At 34.0% G+C, this 21870-nt stretch overlaps 2 protein-coding genes across 2 annotated transcripts in view; one reads left to right on the top strand and one right to left on the bottom strand.

Annotated features, from left to right (window-relative positions):
- oaf (out at first) overlaps positions 1 to 21870 on the bottom strand; it is a 192064-nt gene that overhangs the window by 109197 nt on the left and 60997 nt on the right. The window lies entirely within an intron of this gene.
- Positions 1 to 21870, top strand: part of LOC135835519 (medium-chain acyl-CoA ligase ACSF2, mitochondrial-like) — a 55306-nt gene that overhangs the window by 9565 nt on the left and 23871 nt on the right. The window contains exons 4-7 of the mRNA XM_065349785.1: positions 636 to 764; positions 2914 to 3137; positions 3232 to 3349; positions 5081 to 5176. Of these exons, the coding sequence (XP_065205857.1) occupies positions 636 to 764; positions 2914 to 3137; positions 3232 to 3349; positions 5081 to 5176 (567 nt within the window). The remainder of the gene's footprint in view (positions 1 to 635; positions 765 to 2913; positions 3138 to 3231; positions 3350 to 5080; positions 5177 to 21870) is intronic.

Below are 21870 nucleotides of genomic sequence, written 5' to 3'. Positions count from 1 at the left end.
AAAAACACAGAAGCACTGCGGAACAGCAGGTAGTAGGTTTTGGTACGGTACCTATTGAATACTGGACACGCATAGGCGGTGTTAAGAGAGGTGATTTTGAATGCAGTTCTTCTAACGTTCAAATTTGACAAATGTGTATGATTCTGTCGGATATTTTAAAATGATCTTCAGCTGCATACCATAGTCTACACATACTTCATACGAAGTTAACTGAAGCCAGGGACATTGGACAACCTAAAAGTATAGGTCACTTCATTTTGTTAACATCGTTTTATTCACCTTAAAGTTCAAGTGTCATACAAATTAAGATACAATCGAATAATCTAGTACCTATTGCTTCATTTGAAAGCAACATGGTATGAAAATGAATCTTTTGCCTGATTCACGAAAAGAATTTTCATAAAGAAACATATATTGAGGTAGTGCTTGAATAAACCTTAGTTTTTTTCAGCACATCTTCTATACTCTAATTCCATTTCATAAAAATAAAATGAACAGTTTTGTCGTCAGTTCAAAGCAAAATGAGTTCATTACAAAAAGAAAGAAGAAGAGATGGAAGGAGAGATTGCGCTTTGAACTCTGAATAAATACGTCAATACTACCTACATTTAAAACTCAAATTGAATAATTTTCAGGTAGATGAATTTGCTGCTGGTTTATTAGCGATTGGCTTAAAGAAAGGAGATATGGTTGGCATTTGGGCACAAAATTCATTGGAATGGTACATCACAAGCTTGGCAATAATGAAAGCTGGTTTAGTTACGGTAAGTTTTTATGATAAATTATCATCCTAGTATAGATACCTATTTAATTAATTTGATACCATACTCTATGGAAGGTGAAAAGTTACTCATTAAAGAGACAAAAACTGTGTATTTTTCCCTGTATATGGACAAACAAGGGTAAAAGTAAGTTTGAATCGTTCCTTTGTACTAACTCTTGAGGTGCATAAGCTCCTGAAATCATACGGTCGGCCACCGACCTTCATCACCTCGATAAAATACATACCTATTATCATATACATATATTATAGGTAGCTAACAAAATTTCCAATTTTTGGAACCAATTTTCAGTAAGTTATCATTATATCTTCGTCGACGTTTTAGTGATAGTAAATTTCAAATCAAAGAACCTTCTTTCATATATGGATTCAAACTTGAAAGTTTTTTTTTTTGGTCTTTTCTACGACAATAATTTTACAATAGCCGCAGGAAATTGGAACAAAACACGGTTCAGCTTGTTGAAATAGTCGAAGAAAAAAATCCTCCTTCAATAATATTTCCTTGGGATATTTCTTTTTCAAATAATACGCGCAGTCTGGTAAACGATATATTTTCAATTTACCGAATATTTTGGTAGCTGGACGACCTTTTTTCTCTCTGTTTTCTGTATTCAATACTCGATTCTGTTCATCTTATATAGATATGCTGGCAAAGTACATACATTACATACATACCTACGTTGTAATACTCGTATTTTTATACGTTTGTTTTCTCTAAGTACCTTAAGAATGGTTTCATTTTTTTCAACCTTGACGGCGATAAATTGTTTATTGTATTTTTCAACTGCGAGACAGTTTTCATTTCGTTGCATGATTTTTTCAAAGTATGTAAGTAGACATGGCTCAGATGCTATCGTCCTTTTTCCTAAGTACATACAATCAAATTGTACCTGAGTCGCAGTTTCTGACCAAATTCGGGAGGAGGAGGGGGTTTCACTTTGTTTTGAATTGAAAATGCTGCATTAAAATCATCACGAAAAACAAAAAATAATCTACTTAGTTTCCCATTTTTTTAAAGCCAATGCTGCATATGCATTAAAATCATTGGCTCAAAAAAATCAAGACTTTATAGGTTGACTAATGAATTTGAAAAAGTCGTCCTCAACTTTTCACTACTTGAAATGCGTTTAAAACGATCCTCGACCACACCTTAAACTTACAAGTAGGTTGATCAAAGTAAAGACTAATTCTCTTAATTCTCTCCTAATCCACGAACGTCAATCGACGCCGAATTAAATCCTTCTATGTATTACAAAGTTTCTAGTCAACGGTGGTGGTCCTTTCTCCGCGTTCATTTTGATTCTCTAACTTTAATCCGAACGCGAAATGAATTTCAAATGCTGGAAATAATCATATCCGAGTGTCTTATAAGTTATAACTTTCAAAGTATCAAGAAATCGAACAGCCCACCCGATTTCTTTTGTTTGAAGCAATAGAGAAACATTTTTCATAACTCGACGATTCCTATATGTACCTATATGTAGGTATGCGTTGGATAAATTGTATTCATATTTCGTCATAAAATTATATAGCTTTACATACTATACATTCGTTTTTGACGAAATATCTCACGGAATACTTGTTCAACTTTGCAAAAGTTGTTTGAAAATGTTTACGAGAATGTTTTTGTGCACTTGAGAAAAATACGAGAAAATTTCACGTTACTCGTAGTTTTCCAAGTTTTATTACATTTTTTTTTCATGTCGGAATCGCGCAAAACTTTGTTGTACGAATATTCCATCAAGTTAAATTCCAAACATTGTTAATTATTTGATACGGTAAATTCGTATAGCTTTGAAACCTCCACAGTTGATAAATTTAAATTAAATCTACTCGTAAATTTTCATTTGATTTTTTTTTACGTAAAATGAGATTTCGCAACATTTTTCATCGGTTCAAGTTGAAAATGAAGCGTTAAAATCTATTTTACGTAGATGGTGTAGAGAGGTGAGAGGATAACGAAAAGTAATCTGAATGAGAAAGAATTTTCAGATACTTTGAAGTTTGAACTGTTTTAATTTGAAACAAAACCGGTTTTTTTCTCAATGCACGAGTCCTTTTTTAACATAATTTTAATAATTTGGACATTCTTACAAGGCTTCAGCATCAATTACAGATAAGTTTACTTTCAGGTGAATTTAAATCCGCTGTATGAAGGCCCGGAAATAAAATCAGCTCTGATACAATCGCATGTAAAAGCTTTAATAATTGGAGACACTTGGCTCGGTCGAAGTTATTACGACATGTTGAATAAAATAGCCCCGGAAATTTCGAATCACAATGTAGGTGATCAAATCAATACCAAAGAATTGCCTTTAGTCAAAATATTAATTGTAATGAGTCACAATTTTCACAGGTAATTTTTCAATACAGAGTTTAAATCTTTTACACCTAATGCATTAATTGTAATTTTTTTCGTGCTATTTTAATCAATGTAATTTCATTGACAGAGGAACGTACAGATGGTGCGATATTTTTACGCTATCAACTCCTCATTATAGACAAAAACTACAGCAGATTCAAAAAGACATCAGCATCCATGACATATGCAACATTCAATTCACCTCAGTAAGTTTTTTTTACGTAGTAAAGCTATTAAGAAAAAATTATACTCAGTAGGTAATAGGTAATTAGGTATACGAGGGTAAGTTGATAAGTCGCGTTTCCTGGGTTCTGGCGGAGAGCCTAATTCATATATCTACCTATTGAATAAAGTGAGCGCTGTGATCTCACTTTTAATCAAATGTTCAGCTTATAAAAAACTGTTCTCTCTTGGTTTTTCAATTTTAAAAAAATAATTTTTCGTCATAAAATTGAAAAAAACTGTAAGTACTCGTATATTTGAGTAGGTACAGAACTTGCTTTGAGGTCATTCCACGTCAATTGGACCAAGAAGAACTTTTCCCCATAGTTAGAGGTTTTGAACGGCTTTTTGGTGATATCATAAAAATCAGTGTTGCCACTTATTTTCGTGCAAAAAATAAGCTCAAAAAGTTTCAAAACGTCGTTTTCATATCGTTCCGACTCTCAAAAATTCTGAAAAAAATATATTATGCATAACTGTTCATGCTGAACAACATGGAATTGCGATGGTAACTTGTCGCAAAGTCGATTTAAAAAAATTCAAAGTTTGCGAAAAAATTCAATTTTTTGATTTAAAACATGAAAAAAAGTTTTGATTGGTAAAGTTGACCCATTTGACCCCTATTTTCACGTATCTGTTGAAAAAGTTGAAAATCCCCCTTTCACTCCATAAAATGAACTCATCACAAAAAATCAAAATTCGAAAAAATTCAACTTTCAATTCAAAACATCAAAAAAAGTTTAAACTTATTCAGTTGTCTTATTTTGACCTCTTTCTGACGTATTTCATGAAAAAGTTGATAAAAATTACACTCGCAACAAAAAAATAAAAATTCGTTCATTTTTTGAATCTTTTCGAATTTTGATTTTTTTGTGAGGCGTTCATTTCATCGAGTGAAAGGTGTTTTTCAACTTTTTCAACAGATGTGTAAAAATAGGGGTCAAATGGCTCAACTTCACCTATCAAAACTTTTTTTCATGTTTTAAATCAAAAAATTGAATTTTTTCGCAAACTTTAAATTTTTTAAATCGACTTTGCGACAAGTTACCATCCCAATTTTTTAATATGTTATTCAGCATGAACAGTTGTCCATAATATATTTTTTCAGAATTTTTGAGAGTCGGAACGATATGAAAACTACGTTTCAAAACTTTTTGAGATAATTTTTTGTACGAAAAAAGTGGCAACACTGATTTTTATGATATCACCAAAAAGCCTTTCAAAACCTCTAACTATGGGGAAAAGTTCCATTTTGGTAGGTATCGCGGTTATCGAGTAATCCACTGCTGAAATGGATGATATTTCAGGTTCACTGAAATTTTTGACACCCCCTGGCTGCCGTTAAAATAGGCTAGAGGGCTTCGATTTGCGCCATTGGTCATCCCTTCGGAAGGTCTTTCCAAAGGAAAAATTCCAAAAAAATCGCCGTACCCACCTACCACTTTTTGGTCCGATTGACGTGGAATGACCCATTTGTCAAAAAATTTGGTGGTTTGAATGACGTGATTTTCATTGATCTAAATTACAAGGATTGTTAAGGGATAATTTTTGCCTATGTTGTTCCTTGTCCCAGTTTATACGTGAAAGTGAAAGTGTGCCCAATTTACATTCTTCAGTTGAATCAATGCGGTTTTTTTCTTTTGGGAATAAGATAAAAAATTTTAAAAATTCATAAATATGAAAATTTATTCTCAAGCGGATAAATTTTGTTACAGGGTACTACTGGTCATTCAAAAGGTGCCGCATTGACACACAACAATTTAGTAAACAACGCTTACTTCATTGGCAAGAGGATGCTTTTAATAGATAAGGTAAGTACAAAATAATTTCATAATTTTTAGCGAAAAAATACTGGGGCTATTTTTCTTACTATTGAATTTTTAACATTTAAATTCCTTCAAGAAGAGATTTTTGAGCGAAAAATACAGGTGAAGAAAAATGAAAGTGGCCTCCATTATTCACGTGAACGCAGTAATCGGTATTAAAACATTGAAACTATAATTTCTCAACTATACATATCAGAATTTTGGAAACAATTGCGTGACGTAAGCAGAATATTTTAGTCTCTATGAGCAGCAAATATGAAACATGCTGATCATTTTTCACCTTGTGAGTGAAGTGATATCTCGGACATCGATCAAGTACATACGAGTACAGTACATATAATTTACTCACTCCCACACACAACACTTGAGATGCATTCAGGCTCAAACGAGAGGCAATCTAAGTATTTTAATATCTTCAACGGTTGCAGTATTTTCTATTTCTATAACATATTGAAAACTAAAGAAAAAAAACCAAAAGGGTTTCTCAAATAAATCTTCACTTCCAGCGTTATTTTTCTAAATATCAAATAGGTAGGTACAATATACATCTATGCGATGGAGAACGTCATCAAATGAAAAACATCTCCAAAACTCGAGTGAAAGTCTACTCAACGTACCTATACGAGTATTTCATTAATTCTAATACACCTAACTTGAATATGTAAACTTTTGAAACTCCTAGAAGAAGTTGACATCTTCAATGATTCCAAGACTCAAAAGTACGAGTATTTGTGGCAGTTTTGACGTAGTAAAGACGACTTGATACTTATAGGCTACATCGTTATACGAAATTTTTCCTTTTCTACGTTACTTTTGACGACAACGAAATATCCACCAAAAAAGGGTTCCTATTTCGTTGGAAAATTTTTCTGCTTGCCAAAGTTACAATTTTCTTTTTATTTTAATGAGAAAACCCATTAAGTTTAATGGTCTTTTTTACGGCTATTCACGAGTTGAACTTTTCGCAAGGTTTTTTTTTTCTTTCCTTTTATTCAACAAAGTCTTGTTTATCTTTGGAATTTAATATCTTTTTTAACGTAGAATTTTTTTGTTCGGAATTTTCAAGTTTAATACGAACTGCTATAGCAGAATATCGTGCTGTTTCTTAAAATAGAGAATTTTTTCAACATTCGTAAACCTCGTGGAAATATTATTCCATTTCTTTGCCCAGAATGAAGAAAATACTCCGGCGAATAAGGGTTTCTCGCTGATTACTTATGTGGCAGAGTGGTATTTTGGGGTTGGGTGTATTTAAATTAAAATTCCTATTTCGAACTTATTCGTACCTACACAAACGACGAAATTTCACTTAGAATAAATATGTTTCGGTAATGCTTTAAATTAAATGAATTTTTAGATCTCGTTTTATATTTCACGAATATTCTCGTCTCAGCGAATTGGTATAGTAAAAAAATACACTTTTCAACTCGTCATCTCCAATTTACAATTCTTCTGATTCATCTGCCCTAATCAGTTCGGGAGGTCGAATTTTCAACAGTATTAAATGTTCATCAGTCGAAGTTCACTAAACTGCCTTCTGGAGCTATTTTGAAAGTTGAGGAGAAAAGTCAATTCATAGCTGAAGGCACCAAATCGACTCAAAAACGGTGAAAATGAATTTGGAGGGTGGGGAGAGGGTCTACATCGTCAGAACATAAAATTAGTTTATAGATTTTTATTTCTATTTGTAGTCGTTTTGCAGAAAAATATTTCATATCTAGGCAAATTCCGCCATTTTTTGCAATTTTTCAATAGAGCGAATACATTTAAAGAGCTCGTTTAAAAAATCGCTACGATTGAAAATTCGATTTCATGACTGAAAATTGTTCATTGATCACCGAATTCGACAATACATTCTATTCCAGCGTTTTTGCTGCCAACGAAACACGCGCAGCAGGTAGATGGTAGCGCAGCATTCCAAGTGCCCGAAACCAGTTTTAGTTTCTATGCAATGGACTGAAAACATCCCCTAACCGATTCCAACCAATCAGAACGCTCCGCTGTATCCATCTCCATTAGGAACCATCTTTGGCAAAAAATTATAAATACAACTGAAACGATGATCAACGCTGCCAGTATTTCGAAAATTCTTTCAAGGCTCTTTACATCTCGAAGTATTTTGTGTTAGTGGCGAAGTTTAGTGCATTTTGCCTGCAGATATTTTGTTCACAGTGTTTTGTGTTTTTTTTTTCATTTTAATTTTAAAAATGTGCGACGTATCAACCTGCACAATCGACCATAAAGATGAAGAAAGATCGGCAAGACTTGCAATCGCTGTGGAGTTGGTCAACAATGGAAGTCCGTTGAACGCTACAGCAATTCATTTCGATCTACCTCCATCAACGCTCCATGACCACGTTACCCGAAAATCCTCGAAATGCACGAGAGGACGAAATCAATCGATCAGCAAAGAGGATGAAGCGAAAATCGCCGCTATATTGAGGGAACGTGTCAAGCAGAAAATTTTCCCCATGTCCGATGTAGAAAAACGCCAGGAAATATATCGAATTGTACAAAGGGAGAGAATTAACCACCATTTCAACGACAAGGCAAGAATGGCTGGACGTAAGTGGTTAGCCGCGTTCGTCGTCAGGAATCAAGAAATCCTGGAAAAAGCTATAACAGAGGCTGAGTACGAGGAATACTTTAATACTTTGCCATTAAAAAAGAGGTATATGAAGTATTATCATTTTAATATTTTTAAATCCCTCAAAAAATCCCCCCAATAAATGTGTATTTGTGTTTTTCCCCTTATTTTGAACTTTTTGTAAATAATTATGATATTTTTTTAGATATAACTTCGTACTCGTATGTTCGAGTATAATGTTTTTTATTATTTTACTGTGAATAAGTTTGTACTGTAAGTAGATAATGTTTGTTTTTTGTTTTTAATTCAGTTTACGTAAATACCTAATTATAATATTTCTGTGATTATAAGTTATTTTTATCTGTGTATAGTTAATCATTAATTTTTTTTCACTTTCAATAAACTTTTACGATGAGCTTTTTTGTAATTTTTTCAAAAAGTGTACTTAATTGAGCGTTGTAAGGTTAATGAAAAATTTTCAAAAAGATACCTACGAATAAGGGGAAAAAAAGATTGGTCATCACTTCTCTATGTACGAGTACCTAGGTAAGTAATTAAAAGTTTGAAAAACGTGACATTATTGAATTGAGTGAAATTACAGCAGGAAAGTTGATAAAATTCCTGTTCTGCATCGAGTAAATTTTATGTCTCATTGAACTTAATTTTCTTACTCGAAAACTCCCTACGACTAATAAAAAATTCAAAGAGTGAAAATGAAAAAAAAACACGTTTGGAACAAAAAATAATGCTGATAATTTATATTAAAGGTTAGTTCTAAAACAAACATGCTACTTAATATCTGAATTCGCGTGCATTTTTTGGTTACTCCATACTCCTATTCGATCATACTTCCTTACGTATACTTTCATTTCATCAACTCACTTAACTTTCGTCAAGGACCAAACTCGATATTTCTACAGATTAAAAATTTCCGTTTTCTACTTTCAAAATGAAGATGATCACCTTATTTTTCTATTTTTGATAAGTACGTACTGTATGCAATTAATGAATTACCTAACCCAACTAGGTAAATGAGAACTAGAAAAACGCCTAATTTTTGATATTTTATTGATTCAAAACATGATGGGACATAGAATTGAAGCGATGATATCTGATATTTGAATCATGGACCACTTTCTACAGTTTTTAGGAAGACACTTTACTTTTTGTGATTGGTTTTGAGTAGTTCTAAGAACTTCTCACAAGTATACCCATGGCCATTTCTCATTTTAAAAAACTGAAACTAGCTGTATTGAGGTGAAAATTGTAAGTTTTATAACATTTGTTTCGATCTCTCAAATCGATTGATGCTGGTTTCGAGTGATTTTGAAGCATCCAAGAGAATTATTAAATTCTACACGAAGGCGAATATTGCCATTTTCAGCCATTCTGGAGCCTCCTGCACGATTTTTCAATTTCTCCAGGATTATGAATATGCTCCAGAAGGCGTCAATATGAAGTTAGACAGCTAAAAATCGAGTTGTGTGTTATACTCGGCGTGTTTAACGAGTTTATCCACATTTGAGCATATTCTGGAAGGGGACACCTCAAGATTGGTTTTTTGACCAGCTTTTTCATAACAAAAATATCCAAGAATCAAAAATTTCCCGTTTGCGAGAAAATTGTCGAAGTTTGCACGAATCGCTATATTTTGACAAGAATTAACCCCACGAGGGCGAATTTTGCCATTTCCACTCATTCTGGAGCTTGCCTCGTCTGGAGAAATTGAAAAATCGCGCTGGAGGCTCCAGAATGGCTGGAAATGGTAAACCTTGGATTTAGGGAATTAATGTTAGTTTTAGGACTTATTTTGGTCATTTTTACTGATCAAGTACGTATTTTTTTGAAAAAAGCATAAATCACCAAAAACAGGCAATTTTGAATTTTCAAACGTTCGCCAAAATATCGAGATATGAAGTGAAAATTTGATTTTGGGGGTTTTAGACCATGCTCTTTCCAAAAATCGCGGTCCCGTTCAAATCGGAGGCGGACACCTCAAGAGGTTCTCTTGTAAGTATGCAATAAGTAAGTATCTACTTTGGAATGTCACATTGAAACAACAAAAGGCACAGTTTTCTAATAGTTAATAATAGGTACCCAAACCAGCAACATGGTATTTTTCATTTATGAGCTAAACCCGATTTTTCTAAAGTCAACATCCCCCCCTATTTCATGTATGCGAACGTGACTAGTCGCTGAATGAAAAAGTTGTTTACCTATACATCCAAGTATTGTTTATTGTCTAGCTTTATCGCTCGTCTTGGCCATCGAAGAAATGAGACAATAGAACCGTAGCCGAGCCGTTTGTAACCAGACGCTATACTGTGATCTTTGAGCTGTCGCAAGAGTTTTGTCTCTAGAATATTCCACAATGGTAAAGGAAGAGTTTCATAGAGTCACCTTATTGTAAGTCGAAGATGACGCATTGTCGCTTGTTTTTTTTGGCGCTGATGGGCTATAGCCTGTGTCCTCATATCTTGCCCCTTTAGATATGAAGTCATCTTGCTAACTAATTCGCCATTATTTTGTATTCGCGTGGAAATGCACATCACGTTTAAATAAACTTAGAATATAGGCTGAATGTACATTCTAGTAAAACAGGAGGTTGAGTCAAACGTCCTCGAATAGGGGTGGTCATAATTGACAAATGACGATCCCAGAATGTCCTCTATTCCCATGTGTGATTCGAGTTTCAATTTTCTTTGATCCTTCGACTTTGAAATTTGATGACACTTTTAATCTACTATACCGACGATTTTATAACCGGTATCTATTGCAAAAATTACAATTCATCGTCAATTTAAAAGCTTTTTCTAATATTAAAAAATTTGGTTTGAAAAAACTAATACATACCATTTTGTAGATTCATTCTCAGCTGGACGGAATTCCTCGACAAAAACATTCTTCGCAATCACAATCATTCTGACCAAATTTTTCAAAACTTTTACATTTTTCACTCATTTTAGATGGATGTTTAAAACAATCCAAACAGAATTTGAACAATTTGATCAAAATGATTGTTGAAGACTTGAAAGTGAGATATTTAGAGAGTATTTCAACTATCTGAGCACGACCCCAGCGTTTGCTTCCCAAATGAAATTTTCGAGTTATCGCTCAATCTCACATTCACAATATTGCCTGCTTATGAACTAAAAGCAGTTTTTCGAAAGGATTATTCGTTTATTCGGGTGAGCGGATGCAACTTGTGGAAGCAGATAAAGAAATTCTTCTATTGTTCATTTTGTTGCTTTGCCTAACCTTTTTTATTGCTCACAAACTTGAAATACCTTACTATCAAAAACAGAACAATTACATCAGTGCAGGATGTTACAACAAAGCAAGATACTGCAGATAATGGTCAAGTTGTTGACCAAGTGTACAGATTTAGTTCTTGGAAATTCTTTTTGGCCTTTTAAAAAAAGAAATCGTGTTTTCTTGTAATCTTTGAAATTTTTGAAATCGAGAATACTAAAAATCGATAATGTTTTGTTACGCTGATCAGACTAGAAAGTCGTGCCTATGGTAATTTTTTTATCGCATTTTCGCGAGAATTAACGCCATGATAAGGAATATCATTTCTCAACTTACTTTCTTCAAAGTAAAGTTATTGTCAATTTTGAAAAATGTACTCATTACAGGTAAAAAAAGAACCAAAACTTGATGATTTTCGAGTCGATATCAGTCTAGACATAAATGGCCACTTGGGTGACCCAGAAAAGAGTTCAGGAGTTCTTAAAATACATGCACTTCAATTTCTTTAGTAAAAATTATTTAGTAAACTGTTATATATTTTTTTTCATGATTGCACCTCTAAAAAAAGTGACCAAAACTGCCGTTTAAAATCTGAAAATGCGCGTTTTACCCATGAAGATACCCTAGAAAAAATTTCAAAAAATTTCCATCAATAGCCCTCGAGAGTGTCTCACATCCCTACAGGTTTGAAAGAAATCAGGTGATGACTGCCAAAGTTAGAAATTTTCAGCTGAAATTGCAATTTCACCCTAATATTTGAAGGGATTCGAAGTATTTGACCATATAAAAATGTTATCACATGGGTTTTGGACCATAAGAAACAACTTCCGCTGGTTAGTTTCGAAATCCGAGGATCTTTCACTGAAGTCTACCAAGATGAAATATTTTCAAAAAATCATCGCCCCAAGCGCAAAAGCTCTGCAATTGAATTGGAATAACCCTTCAAAAAATCAGAGTCAAAAACAGAAAATTGGAAACTATGATGAACTGAAATGGTCATTTTGTTTTTAATCAACGAGTACCTCTACCTACTCCTACTGATGTGGCCCTTTTTTTTACCGTAGAATTAAAATATGTATAAAATAAAGACGAGATGCTCGAAAATTCCACCCTAATTAGCTCATCCACGCGGTAAAGTGGTAATTTATGCTAATTACTCGGATGATATCGACGATGAAATAAAATCACGTACGCAGAGTAAGGCTTTGGTGTATCGAAAACCAAAAGCAAAGGGTTATATCGTTATCAGATAATAGAATTTTGTGTAATTAGAGAAAAAGAAAAGGAACGAATTCCACGAAAGACGCGAGTTTCACGATTACAGATATTATGTACTATACTTCTTTACGCGTGAATTATTTGCAAAAACCAGCGCTAATAGTCGATATTACACGCTGAACAAATGAGTATATTGACCGCGCGGGTATATTTATTCGAGTGTAAAAATCGTAAATCCAATTAGCATAGTATACCACCAAACCAAACAGTGTACTAAATAACATAACGAAATACAGAAATTCTGGCTGAGCTATATATACGTGCAAATACACGAAGTAGGGCTGAAATGAAGGGGCCAATTAGCGAAACGTTATTAAAGCTATGAGAAAACTTTATAAAAGCTCGTAAGCTCGTAGGTGGTACTTAATTCGAACCAGTTAAACGAACCGATCAATTTTATGTAGCGAATTAGTATCTAAAACACATATAACCTCTCGAGTATCTGACATTTATCAGCTGGATTCGTGTTTTAGTGAATGTTAACTCGAAAACAATAGCTTTTAATCGTTCTTAAAGCTATTTTCACTCTCACCTTAGGTACAACGCGCCAGCCTTTACGATATATACCTTCTACGTGCTCGTGCACCTTTCTAATGGGCTAATAAAAAATTCATTCTTGTTTAAGGTCATCTCTATCGAGAGATCCCATTTACAAAATTTTTCCTACATTAGCGAAACAATAATATCGTATCTCTATAACAAATTATTCGAGGTTGACGAATAAATTTTTACATTACGAAATGTAAACACTGGCGAAGAAATTAAAAACAGTAATTGATTTAAATCGAACTACGTCTCCGATATTATTTTCTCGTTTCGATGTTCTTTTCTTCCTCCTTTTTTTTCCATTTCATTATTTATGAAGTTTTAAGAATTAGTATTTTCCAATTCCCAGCAGTTTAGGCTTCGCTGGGGTTTATTTTTAAGGCAATTTCATCGCGAATGTTTTCTGCGTGATTTTTTTTTCTCGAGTACTTAATGCTTACACAGACTGCTTTAGAATTCGAGATGAAATTAGTTAAGAGAAACAAAGTAAGGGGTGCTTACAATTCATACCATTTTGCATTGCTTTTTTTTTACTATCGAGTCAAAATAGGTAATGGATGACTTAACTTGAAAGAGAACCATACGAGAAGAAAACGTACTTGTTCAAAGCTGAAGAAGCATCGAAGTTTTCATATAAGTGGGTACTATTGAGTTACTATTGAGATGAGTTTTGCCTCTTGAATCGCAAAATTATTTGGCTAATAAACTGAACATAAAAGCTCAAAAATCCATTGATAAAGATGAAAAATTTCTCCTCATTTAGTCAATTTTTTCTCTCAAAACAAAATCGATCCGTAGAATAGAAAATCGCAATTAAAAATACCATTAAAAAAATAGGACGTTGGGTAGAGGTTGCGACTGATGTCTTGGGGTACCTTAACTTATTTATGAATATGAAAAAAACAAAATTCTCAAATTTGAACCATACCTCCTCCTCAGGCCTCAGATCCAATTTTTGAACTCAAAGGACTTGGAAAAAATATAATAAGTATGGAATATTGAAATATCATCGAGAATGGCCCACCCTCGACTATCGCCTCTTTTCAAAATAGTCACAAAAACAAGCGAAACACCCGCCAGTGTTTTATTGCAATACGCGATAAGCCGGCGGGATTTTCAATCTAACTAGTTTTTTTGGCATAAAAATGAAAGAGGGAGAACAGAGCGTAAAATCAATTTCAGAGTAAATACGACAACATATTCGCGATTTGTTTTCTTCTTCCGGATTGAGGCAAACGATAAGATGAAGTCGCAGATAATGGTTTGTACATGCGAGAAAAAAAAAGTGGAGAAAAGAATCGGCGAAAGAAAATATACGCCGGCATAAAATATACTAGCATTCTCATTCTAAACGACTAGAAATGAAAATGTATATTTATTTATCGTCCACGAGTAAACATTTTTATGAATGTTTTCATACTCGCATATAAAAGGAGAAAACTAACCATAGTAAGAGAAGTTCGACTACGGAGGATGTCTCGTTTGAAGAAAAAAAAAACGTAACGTTATATTTGCCACTTGCCAGCCTTTTTTACTTACTTCATCTCTGATAAAAGGGTTCGATTTAGGAAGGAAAACCCCTTGTGGATAGAGCATGTTAAAATCGCACAAATTGCTAATACCCTTGGAGTTTATTTTTCTTCTAAATACGTCGAGCTTTTCTTTTTTTTTTAGTATATTTTATACGAAACAACGAATACGAAATTGAGAAAAAGTTCGATAGATACATGTTCGTGTAGTACATTGAGAATACCTAAACGCATATTCTTCAGATCGTTTCAATGCATAGCGAACGGTTTTTGAACGTTTTTCCATTTCTTTCGTTTAAAATTAAAGTTAAGTACGTAATACATTGACGATACTGGTTTTGTTTGAACTTCAATGGAATACGAGTAAATAGGTATTCAAATTATTGTGAGTGAACTTTCAACGAAAATTGTTTGAACCAATAGAGTATCTAATACCTACATATATACACGTGAGAAGAAGTACCAAACTTGACTCTCCGTGGAAAAATTATATAAGTAATTTTATTATCAGTTTTGAATGAAAAAAGAAGTTTAAAAATGAACCATGAAAAAAAACTGGCGTAACTTTTTTCCAAGATTCCTGGTTTTTCTCAAAAATCTTATTATATTATAGATGAAAAAATAGAAAAATGTCAACTTTTTCACTACGAGTAATCGATTAAGCCAAAAATTTTCAACTTTTGCTCGATGTCTGTCTCAAAAAAAAAAAAAAAACAATCACAATAAAAATTGGAGTTGATTCTTTTGAAAACGATTCGTTCAGAAACGATGAATCTTTCGAGAACGACTGAATTACTTGAAAATCGAATCAGATGATACACAGCAAGACAAAACGAAGCATTCTTTGATCTATCAGTAAAAATTGCAAATGATTCGTTCGCGAACGATTTGCTGACTCAAAGTTAATCGCATACCAACCGTAACAATTGATTTATTTGTACTCTGATCGCTCGTTGAGGACGAACGAAACCTACTATCGACTCGAAGCTCGAATCTGAGCTACAAATACATACAAAAATTTTGTACTTTTCCAACATGTTTATTTTTGTGACTCAATTATTATAATCCAATCTAAGAGCTAATTCTTCCGAACTCAATAAACACATCTTCCGCAATTAAATTTCATTTCCACGAAGTTTTTAAATAAACATAGGTAGGTCAGGTAGATATGTATATCATCGTTGACTATACCAAACACTGTCATAGAGTTGCCCATTATTTTAATACTACGAGTACCTACTTTATTCAGAACCCTCGTTTTATATGGTTAAAAACAAATGATCCTGGCAGTTCATTTTTTTTCCTCACACAACGTTATAGGATTCGCTGGTGCGAAATTTTTAACGCTAAAACGAGCTCCAAACGTCGACATATTTTTGTATTCGCAAGGGTACAATATTTACCGACTCTTGGTAGTCGTCGAGGGAGATAAGGATATATTTTTTTCTGCCAGTGATACTCTATCTCCCTTGTTTTGTCGTTAAATTATGCACGATTCTAGAGATTTTACATATTTATCATGTAACGGGACCGCGTTCGTTGAGTCAAAGCATATCAACCTCGATATAATGTAATTATATGTAGATGAACGATCATGGTTAGGAAATTTCTTATAACGTTGCAGCAAGTGGGAGACGTTTTCGAGACTGAAGAAAACCTAAAGGTGTTCGCCAGCATGCACTCATATAGGATCTCGACTGATCGTCGAATCCGGACAGTTCCTTAACAAATCCAGACCCCCCCCCCCCTCACAAAAATGATCATTGCAACCGATTAAATTTGTCTGAAATTTTGCTTTGAAAAATGAAAAACGCGGGGGGGGGGGTTCAAATTTATGTCATGAAGGAGTTCGTTTCACGCCTTATGAACCCTTCAATTTCGAGTAAAAATAAACTGTTATATTCAGAAGTAATTTCACGACCTCATTAATGAGTTAGAATTTTACAAGAAATTCAAATATTTCAAAAAAAATGTGGGATTTTTGAAGAAGGTGTCATGCAACCAACCAGAATGGGTTGCAATTTCGGCAGAAAATGAAAATTTTCAATCACAACTGTTTCTGAGCATTTTTGAAGAATTTTGAGCCCAAATTTGGGGTCATGATTTTTGAGATTTTTGAAACAGTGCCAAGCGACCTATCAACACAAAGTATTATTTCGCGAGAAAATCAAAAATTTCCATCAAAACCTTTTCGGATCATTTTTGAAAAATTTTGAACCCAAAATTGGGTCATGGTTTCTAGGATTTTTGAAAAAACTGTCATGCGACGAACTAAAATGGATAAAAATTTCGACACAAAATCAAAATTTTTCATCAAAACGTTCCTTGAGCATTTTTGAAGAATTGCTAAGTATGGGGTCATTCCACGTCAATTGGACCAAGAAATTCGATAACCGCGATACCTACCAAAATGGAACACTTTCCCATAGTTAGGGGTTTTGAAAGACTTTTTGGTGATATCATAAAAATCAGTGTTGTCACTTTTTTTCGTACAAAAAATTAGCTCAAAAAGTTTCGAAACGTAGTTTTCATATCATTCCGACTCTCAAAAATTCTGAAAAAAAATATATTATAGACAACTTTTCATGCTGAACAACATATTCAAAAATTGGGATGGTACCATGTTGCTAAGTTAATTTTAAAAAATTCAAAGTTTGCAAAAAATGCAATTTTTTGATTTAAAACATGAAAAAAAGTTTTTATAGGTGAAGTTGACCCATTTGACCCCAGTTTTTACGTATCTGTTGAAAAAGTTGAAAACCCCCTTTCACTCGATAAAATAAACTCCTCACAAAAAACCAAAATTCGAAAAAATTCAATTTTCAATTTCAAACATCAAAAAAAGTTTAAACTTATTCAGTTGTCTTATTTTGACCTCTTTCTGACGTATTTCATGAAAAAGTTGATAAAAATTACACTCGCAACAAAAAAATAAAAATTCGTTCATTTTTTGAATCTTTTCGAATTTTGATTTTTTTGTGAGGCGTTCATTTCATCGAGTGAAAGGTGTTTTTCAACTTTTTCAACAGATGTGTAAAAATAGGGGTCAAATGGCTCAACTTCACCTATCAAAACTTTTTTTCATGTTTTAAATCAAAAAATTGAATTTTTTCGCAAACTTTAAATTTTTTAAAATCAACTTTGCAACATGGTACCATCTCAATTTTTGAATATGTTGTTGAGCATGAAAAATTGTCCATAATATATTTTTTTCAGAATTTTTGAGAGTCGGAACGATATGAAAACTATGTTTCGAAACTTTTTGAGCTAATTTTTTGTACGAAAAAAGTGGCAACACTGATTTTTATGATTATCACCAAAAAGCCTTTCAAAACCTCTAACTATGGGAAAATAAAATGTTCCATTTTGGTAGGTATCGCGGTTATCGAGTAATCCACTGCTGAAATGGATGATATTTTAGGTTCTCTGAAAACTTAGACACCCCCTGGCTGCTTTTAAAAATGGGCTAGAGGGCTGCGATTTGCGCCATTGGTCATCCCTTCACAAGGTCTTTCCGCAGGAAAAATTTCAAAAAAATCGCCGAACTCCTAGGACCACCACTTCTTGGTCCAATTGACGTGGAATGACCCTATTTCTAATTCGGTTGATTTTTGGAAACTATCGAATATGGGATACGTAAAACAAAGTGTTCCATAAATCCTAAAACCACTCGAGGCATAAGAAGCATGGATCTGTTGTGATCTTCTCAGTTCGCTTGTAATAAGGAAATTGTTTGGCAACTAATTGCGGGCATAAAACGGTCCCATTAGTTAGGTAACTATTCGAATAACAAATCAATTTGGGCTTTTGCAAGTGAAGATAAGGGTAAAGGCGAGAAATACGTCAAAGTCGACTTGTGTACCAACAGCTGACGATATTGTAATGAAATTCCGAAACACGATTGCGAGGGTTAGAATGGTATATCGATATACGTATAGACGTTACATAACCAAAGTTTGTCGTTCGGTGGAGAACCGTTCACAAAGCTTATTGCGAGCGAAGAAAAAAAAATGTCATATTTTGATATTCTGCGTAAGACGCGAGTACGAGAGTAATATAGAAACAGACTGCGGAGACAAACGTGACAAAATATTTAAAAAAATTTCACGTCAACAACGACTCGAACGTGGATGTAGTATATCTTAAAGGTGTAGATATAGTGCGAGTGTATAATGGTAGAAAAATCTTCTCCGTGTGTACCATCTGGTTGAGCGCATTACCAAGCATACAAGATGTGTTTTCGCAGCTCGTAAATCGTATATGATATTTTCACTCGCTAACGTAATTAAGGCAAAGTGCAAAATGACGTTAGTGAAATTTCGCCGGGGTAATTTATTTTGCGAGTTAGTTGTAAAGCTTCGAAAGGCATATAGGCAGTGAGTTGTTTTGTCGCCTTACACGAAATTCTCGCACGAAATCGCCGATCCGAAAGACGTTGAAAATTGCAAACACGTAGTAAAAATCATTTAAATTTTCTAACGAAGCTAAGGCGACAACCACACCCCCTAACCTCGTCCACGTAACTTATAGCAGGGTTAAAGGCGTGGTAGCGGTTCGCCCGAGAAAAGGCGCTTTTTGACGAAAATATAACACATTCTGGCGCCGTTTTTATTACAACGCCGAGTTGGTCTGACGTTTTTCTTGTATATTGAGATAAATATCGTACGTTTTTCCTTCCGCATTACATTTGCAATATATATGGGTTTCCGGTTTTTTCATATTGCAGTCGAGTTCTTCTCGCATAACGGCACACGTAAAATAAACTCCTATACCAAACTCGCGAATGATGGACTTGGCCGAGTTTATTAATGTCACCCTCCTCGCCTTCCACCTGCCCTATAGAATAACCGCTAGGTCGCGCCGTTTCACGAAAAACTTTTGAATTTTGATACAGCCACTTGGACGGCGACGACGACGATAAGGTTTCATTATCAGTAAACCGCATACTTACAGCTTCCACGTACTGCAGACATCCGAGCAGTGAATTTACCTTATTCATCCCTAAGGTACCCCATTGTAATAGGTTTACAATTTCAGATTACAAGCCACCAAGTACCTCTACCTACCTCGTAGTAATGGTAAAATTTCATACACCCGGACACGCTGTCTGTAGTAGTTGGACAGCTTTAAAAGTTATTTATTTGTACGAATTCGGCTTTAAAGCTGATAAATTCTCCTTCGACTAGAACGTTGAATTTTTCAAACGAATTGATTTTCCCAAAAGATTAAGATGTAGTGCACATTGCGCTTTTTTTCTCATCCATTTACCCCGTCAAAAGTTTTTTTCTCCTTTTTTTTCTCTCGTGAAAATTATGACGCAAATGGTAGCTATACCGAAAGGGAAATGGATACGAAAAGAAGTAATTTAAACCTTAAATTACTATAGCGAAGAATTTCACTCGGGTAATTTGACTTTTTCGCAAAGACTCAGATGTTTTCGATGACGTTTACTATTTCTCAGTACACGTTTTCCCTTTTTAGCCGAATTTTACGTCGTATAAATGGATAAAAGTTGGCTTATTTTACCATCGATGGTAGTTTCTTTGTTTTTTAATACATTAAAACAATGTACAAGAGTAATGAGATTAGATAAGTATGTACATGCCGTGTCCAATTCTTTCATAGCCTATAGTTCATTTCAGAACTACATCTATTCTTTCATTCTGTGAAAATAAAAGTGAGTGGAATTCGTAACAACGAATTTTGTAGAAGTCAATAAACAGTACTAGTTCGGATGAAGTACACGAAACTAACATACGTTGAAAATTGCAATCGAGTGGGATGAATCCAAAAGAAGTTTGAAAAAGTATGAGTTGCGATCTGCGAATTGAAGAAGCCACCTGCTTCGTGTAACTCGAAATTTACTCACTTTGAAAAAAAATTAAAAAATGTTTGAATCATTCAATCATGCCTATAACCCACGTCCCACAGTACTCGAGTGGACGAATAAAAAATGTCACTATAACAACTTCCCCACCTTCAAAATTGAAGGAGCTAACTTGATTCAAAATTTTCAAATTTGGGATGATTCAATCTTTGAGGATTTCAAATTTTCAAATTGTTTTTGCGCCTTCAATTTCGAAGATAGAAAATTTTTCATAATAACACTTATTGTTCGTCCATTTGACCACTATGGGTTATTGAAGTCATTTTCATGATGCAAACATTTTCTTATTATCTGTAAATTGAAGAAGCTGCACATTTTTTGGTCAAAACTTTACCAATATTTTTAAAAATTCACCAAAAATGTGAAAATCTTTGGATCATTTAAGTGTCTTCACTAATCCGTAATATTTGAATGGACGAACAAAAAAAGTTATTATGACAGATTGCCCATCTTCAAAATTCAAGGGACAGACACAGTTTGAAAATTCAAAATTTTCAAAACCTATGCACAATAAATTTAGAAATTTCGAATCAAGTTTTCCCCTTCAATTTTGTAGACAAGCAATTTGTCATAGCAACATTTTTTGTTATTCTACTCGAGTACTTTGAGCTCATTTAAATGCTTCAAACATCTTCTTATTTTTGGTGTTTTTTTTTTTTTTCAAAATGAGTAAATTCTGAGTTTTGCGAAGCATGTGGTTTCTCCAATTCACAAGATAGGCAACCAGTCATAATAACGTTTTTGTTCATCTCCTCGCTTAGGTACATACCATCTACAGTTGAATTGTGGCAGACAATTTCTGGAACATCCTGTATTTCCAGTGATTGGGAGATTAATTACTAGTGACTGCTTAAAAATATGGTAGAGTTTAGCATATTATTACATAATGTAGATAGGATGATAGAATGATAGATAAAATTTATCTCTCTTCAATGTACCATTACATGTACACACATACATTGTATTTCAGTAATAAAGTATTTGTTGTTGACACCACTCGTTATTAGTGTTATAAAGTGGTGACTGTGATGAGATTTTTTTCCTTTAAAAACATGTACATTTAAACGGTTTGGTAAAGAGGTGTATCCTAGAGCATTTTTTGCGAATTCTCGCGTGGTTTACACCCATCACCTCGCAATGATACTGGTGTATCATGTGCGGAAATGGCATTTGGTCAAACGATGAGATTGCCAGGCGAGATTTTTGAAAACTCTGAGCACATTGCGAATACATTTTCTTATGTTTCTGATCTGCATAATGCTTTCTGACATATTCACCCCGCATTAGTCTGTAAAAGACACACAGATGTATTTGTGCATCCAGATTTAAAGTCCTGTGAACCAGTGTATGTACGTTCGATGTCAATGCCAAGCAGGATTCCATCAATATCAATAGACTGAAGCCCGCATACACATTAGCTGCTGATAATTCCGACAAAAAGCCTAATTTGCCGCATAAATACATTGTGACGGATTACAATGTTAGGCAGGCAGAGGAGGAAACATTGAAGAATACCAAAGCAAACTGAAAATCAATTTATGTTCAAAGTCAGGCTGGAACCATTCCTCTCTCCTGCCTCACACCTCTCCCTTCATCACCA

Source organism: Planococcus citri, chromosome 2 (genome assembly GCF_950023065.1).
Source record: "Planococcus citri chromosome 2, ihPlaCitr1.1, whole genome shotgun sequence".
In the NCBI taxonomy this organism is placed as follows: domain Eukaryota; kingdom Metazoa; phylum Arthropoda; class Insecta; order Hemiptera; family Pseudococcidae; genus Planococcus; species Planococcus citri.
This window is presented reverse-complemented; position numbering and strand designations above follow the sequence as displayed.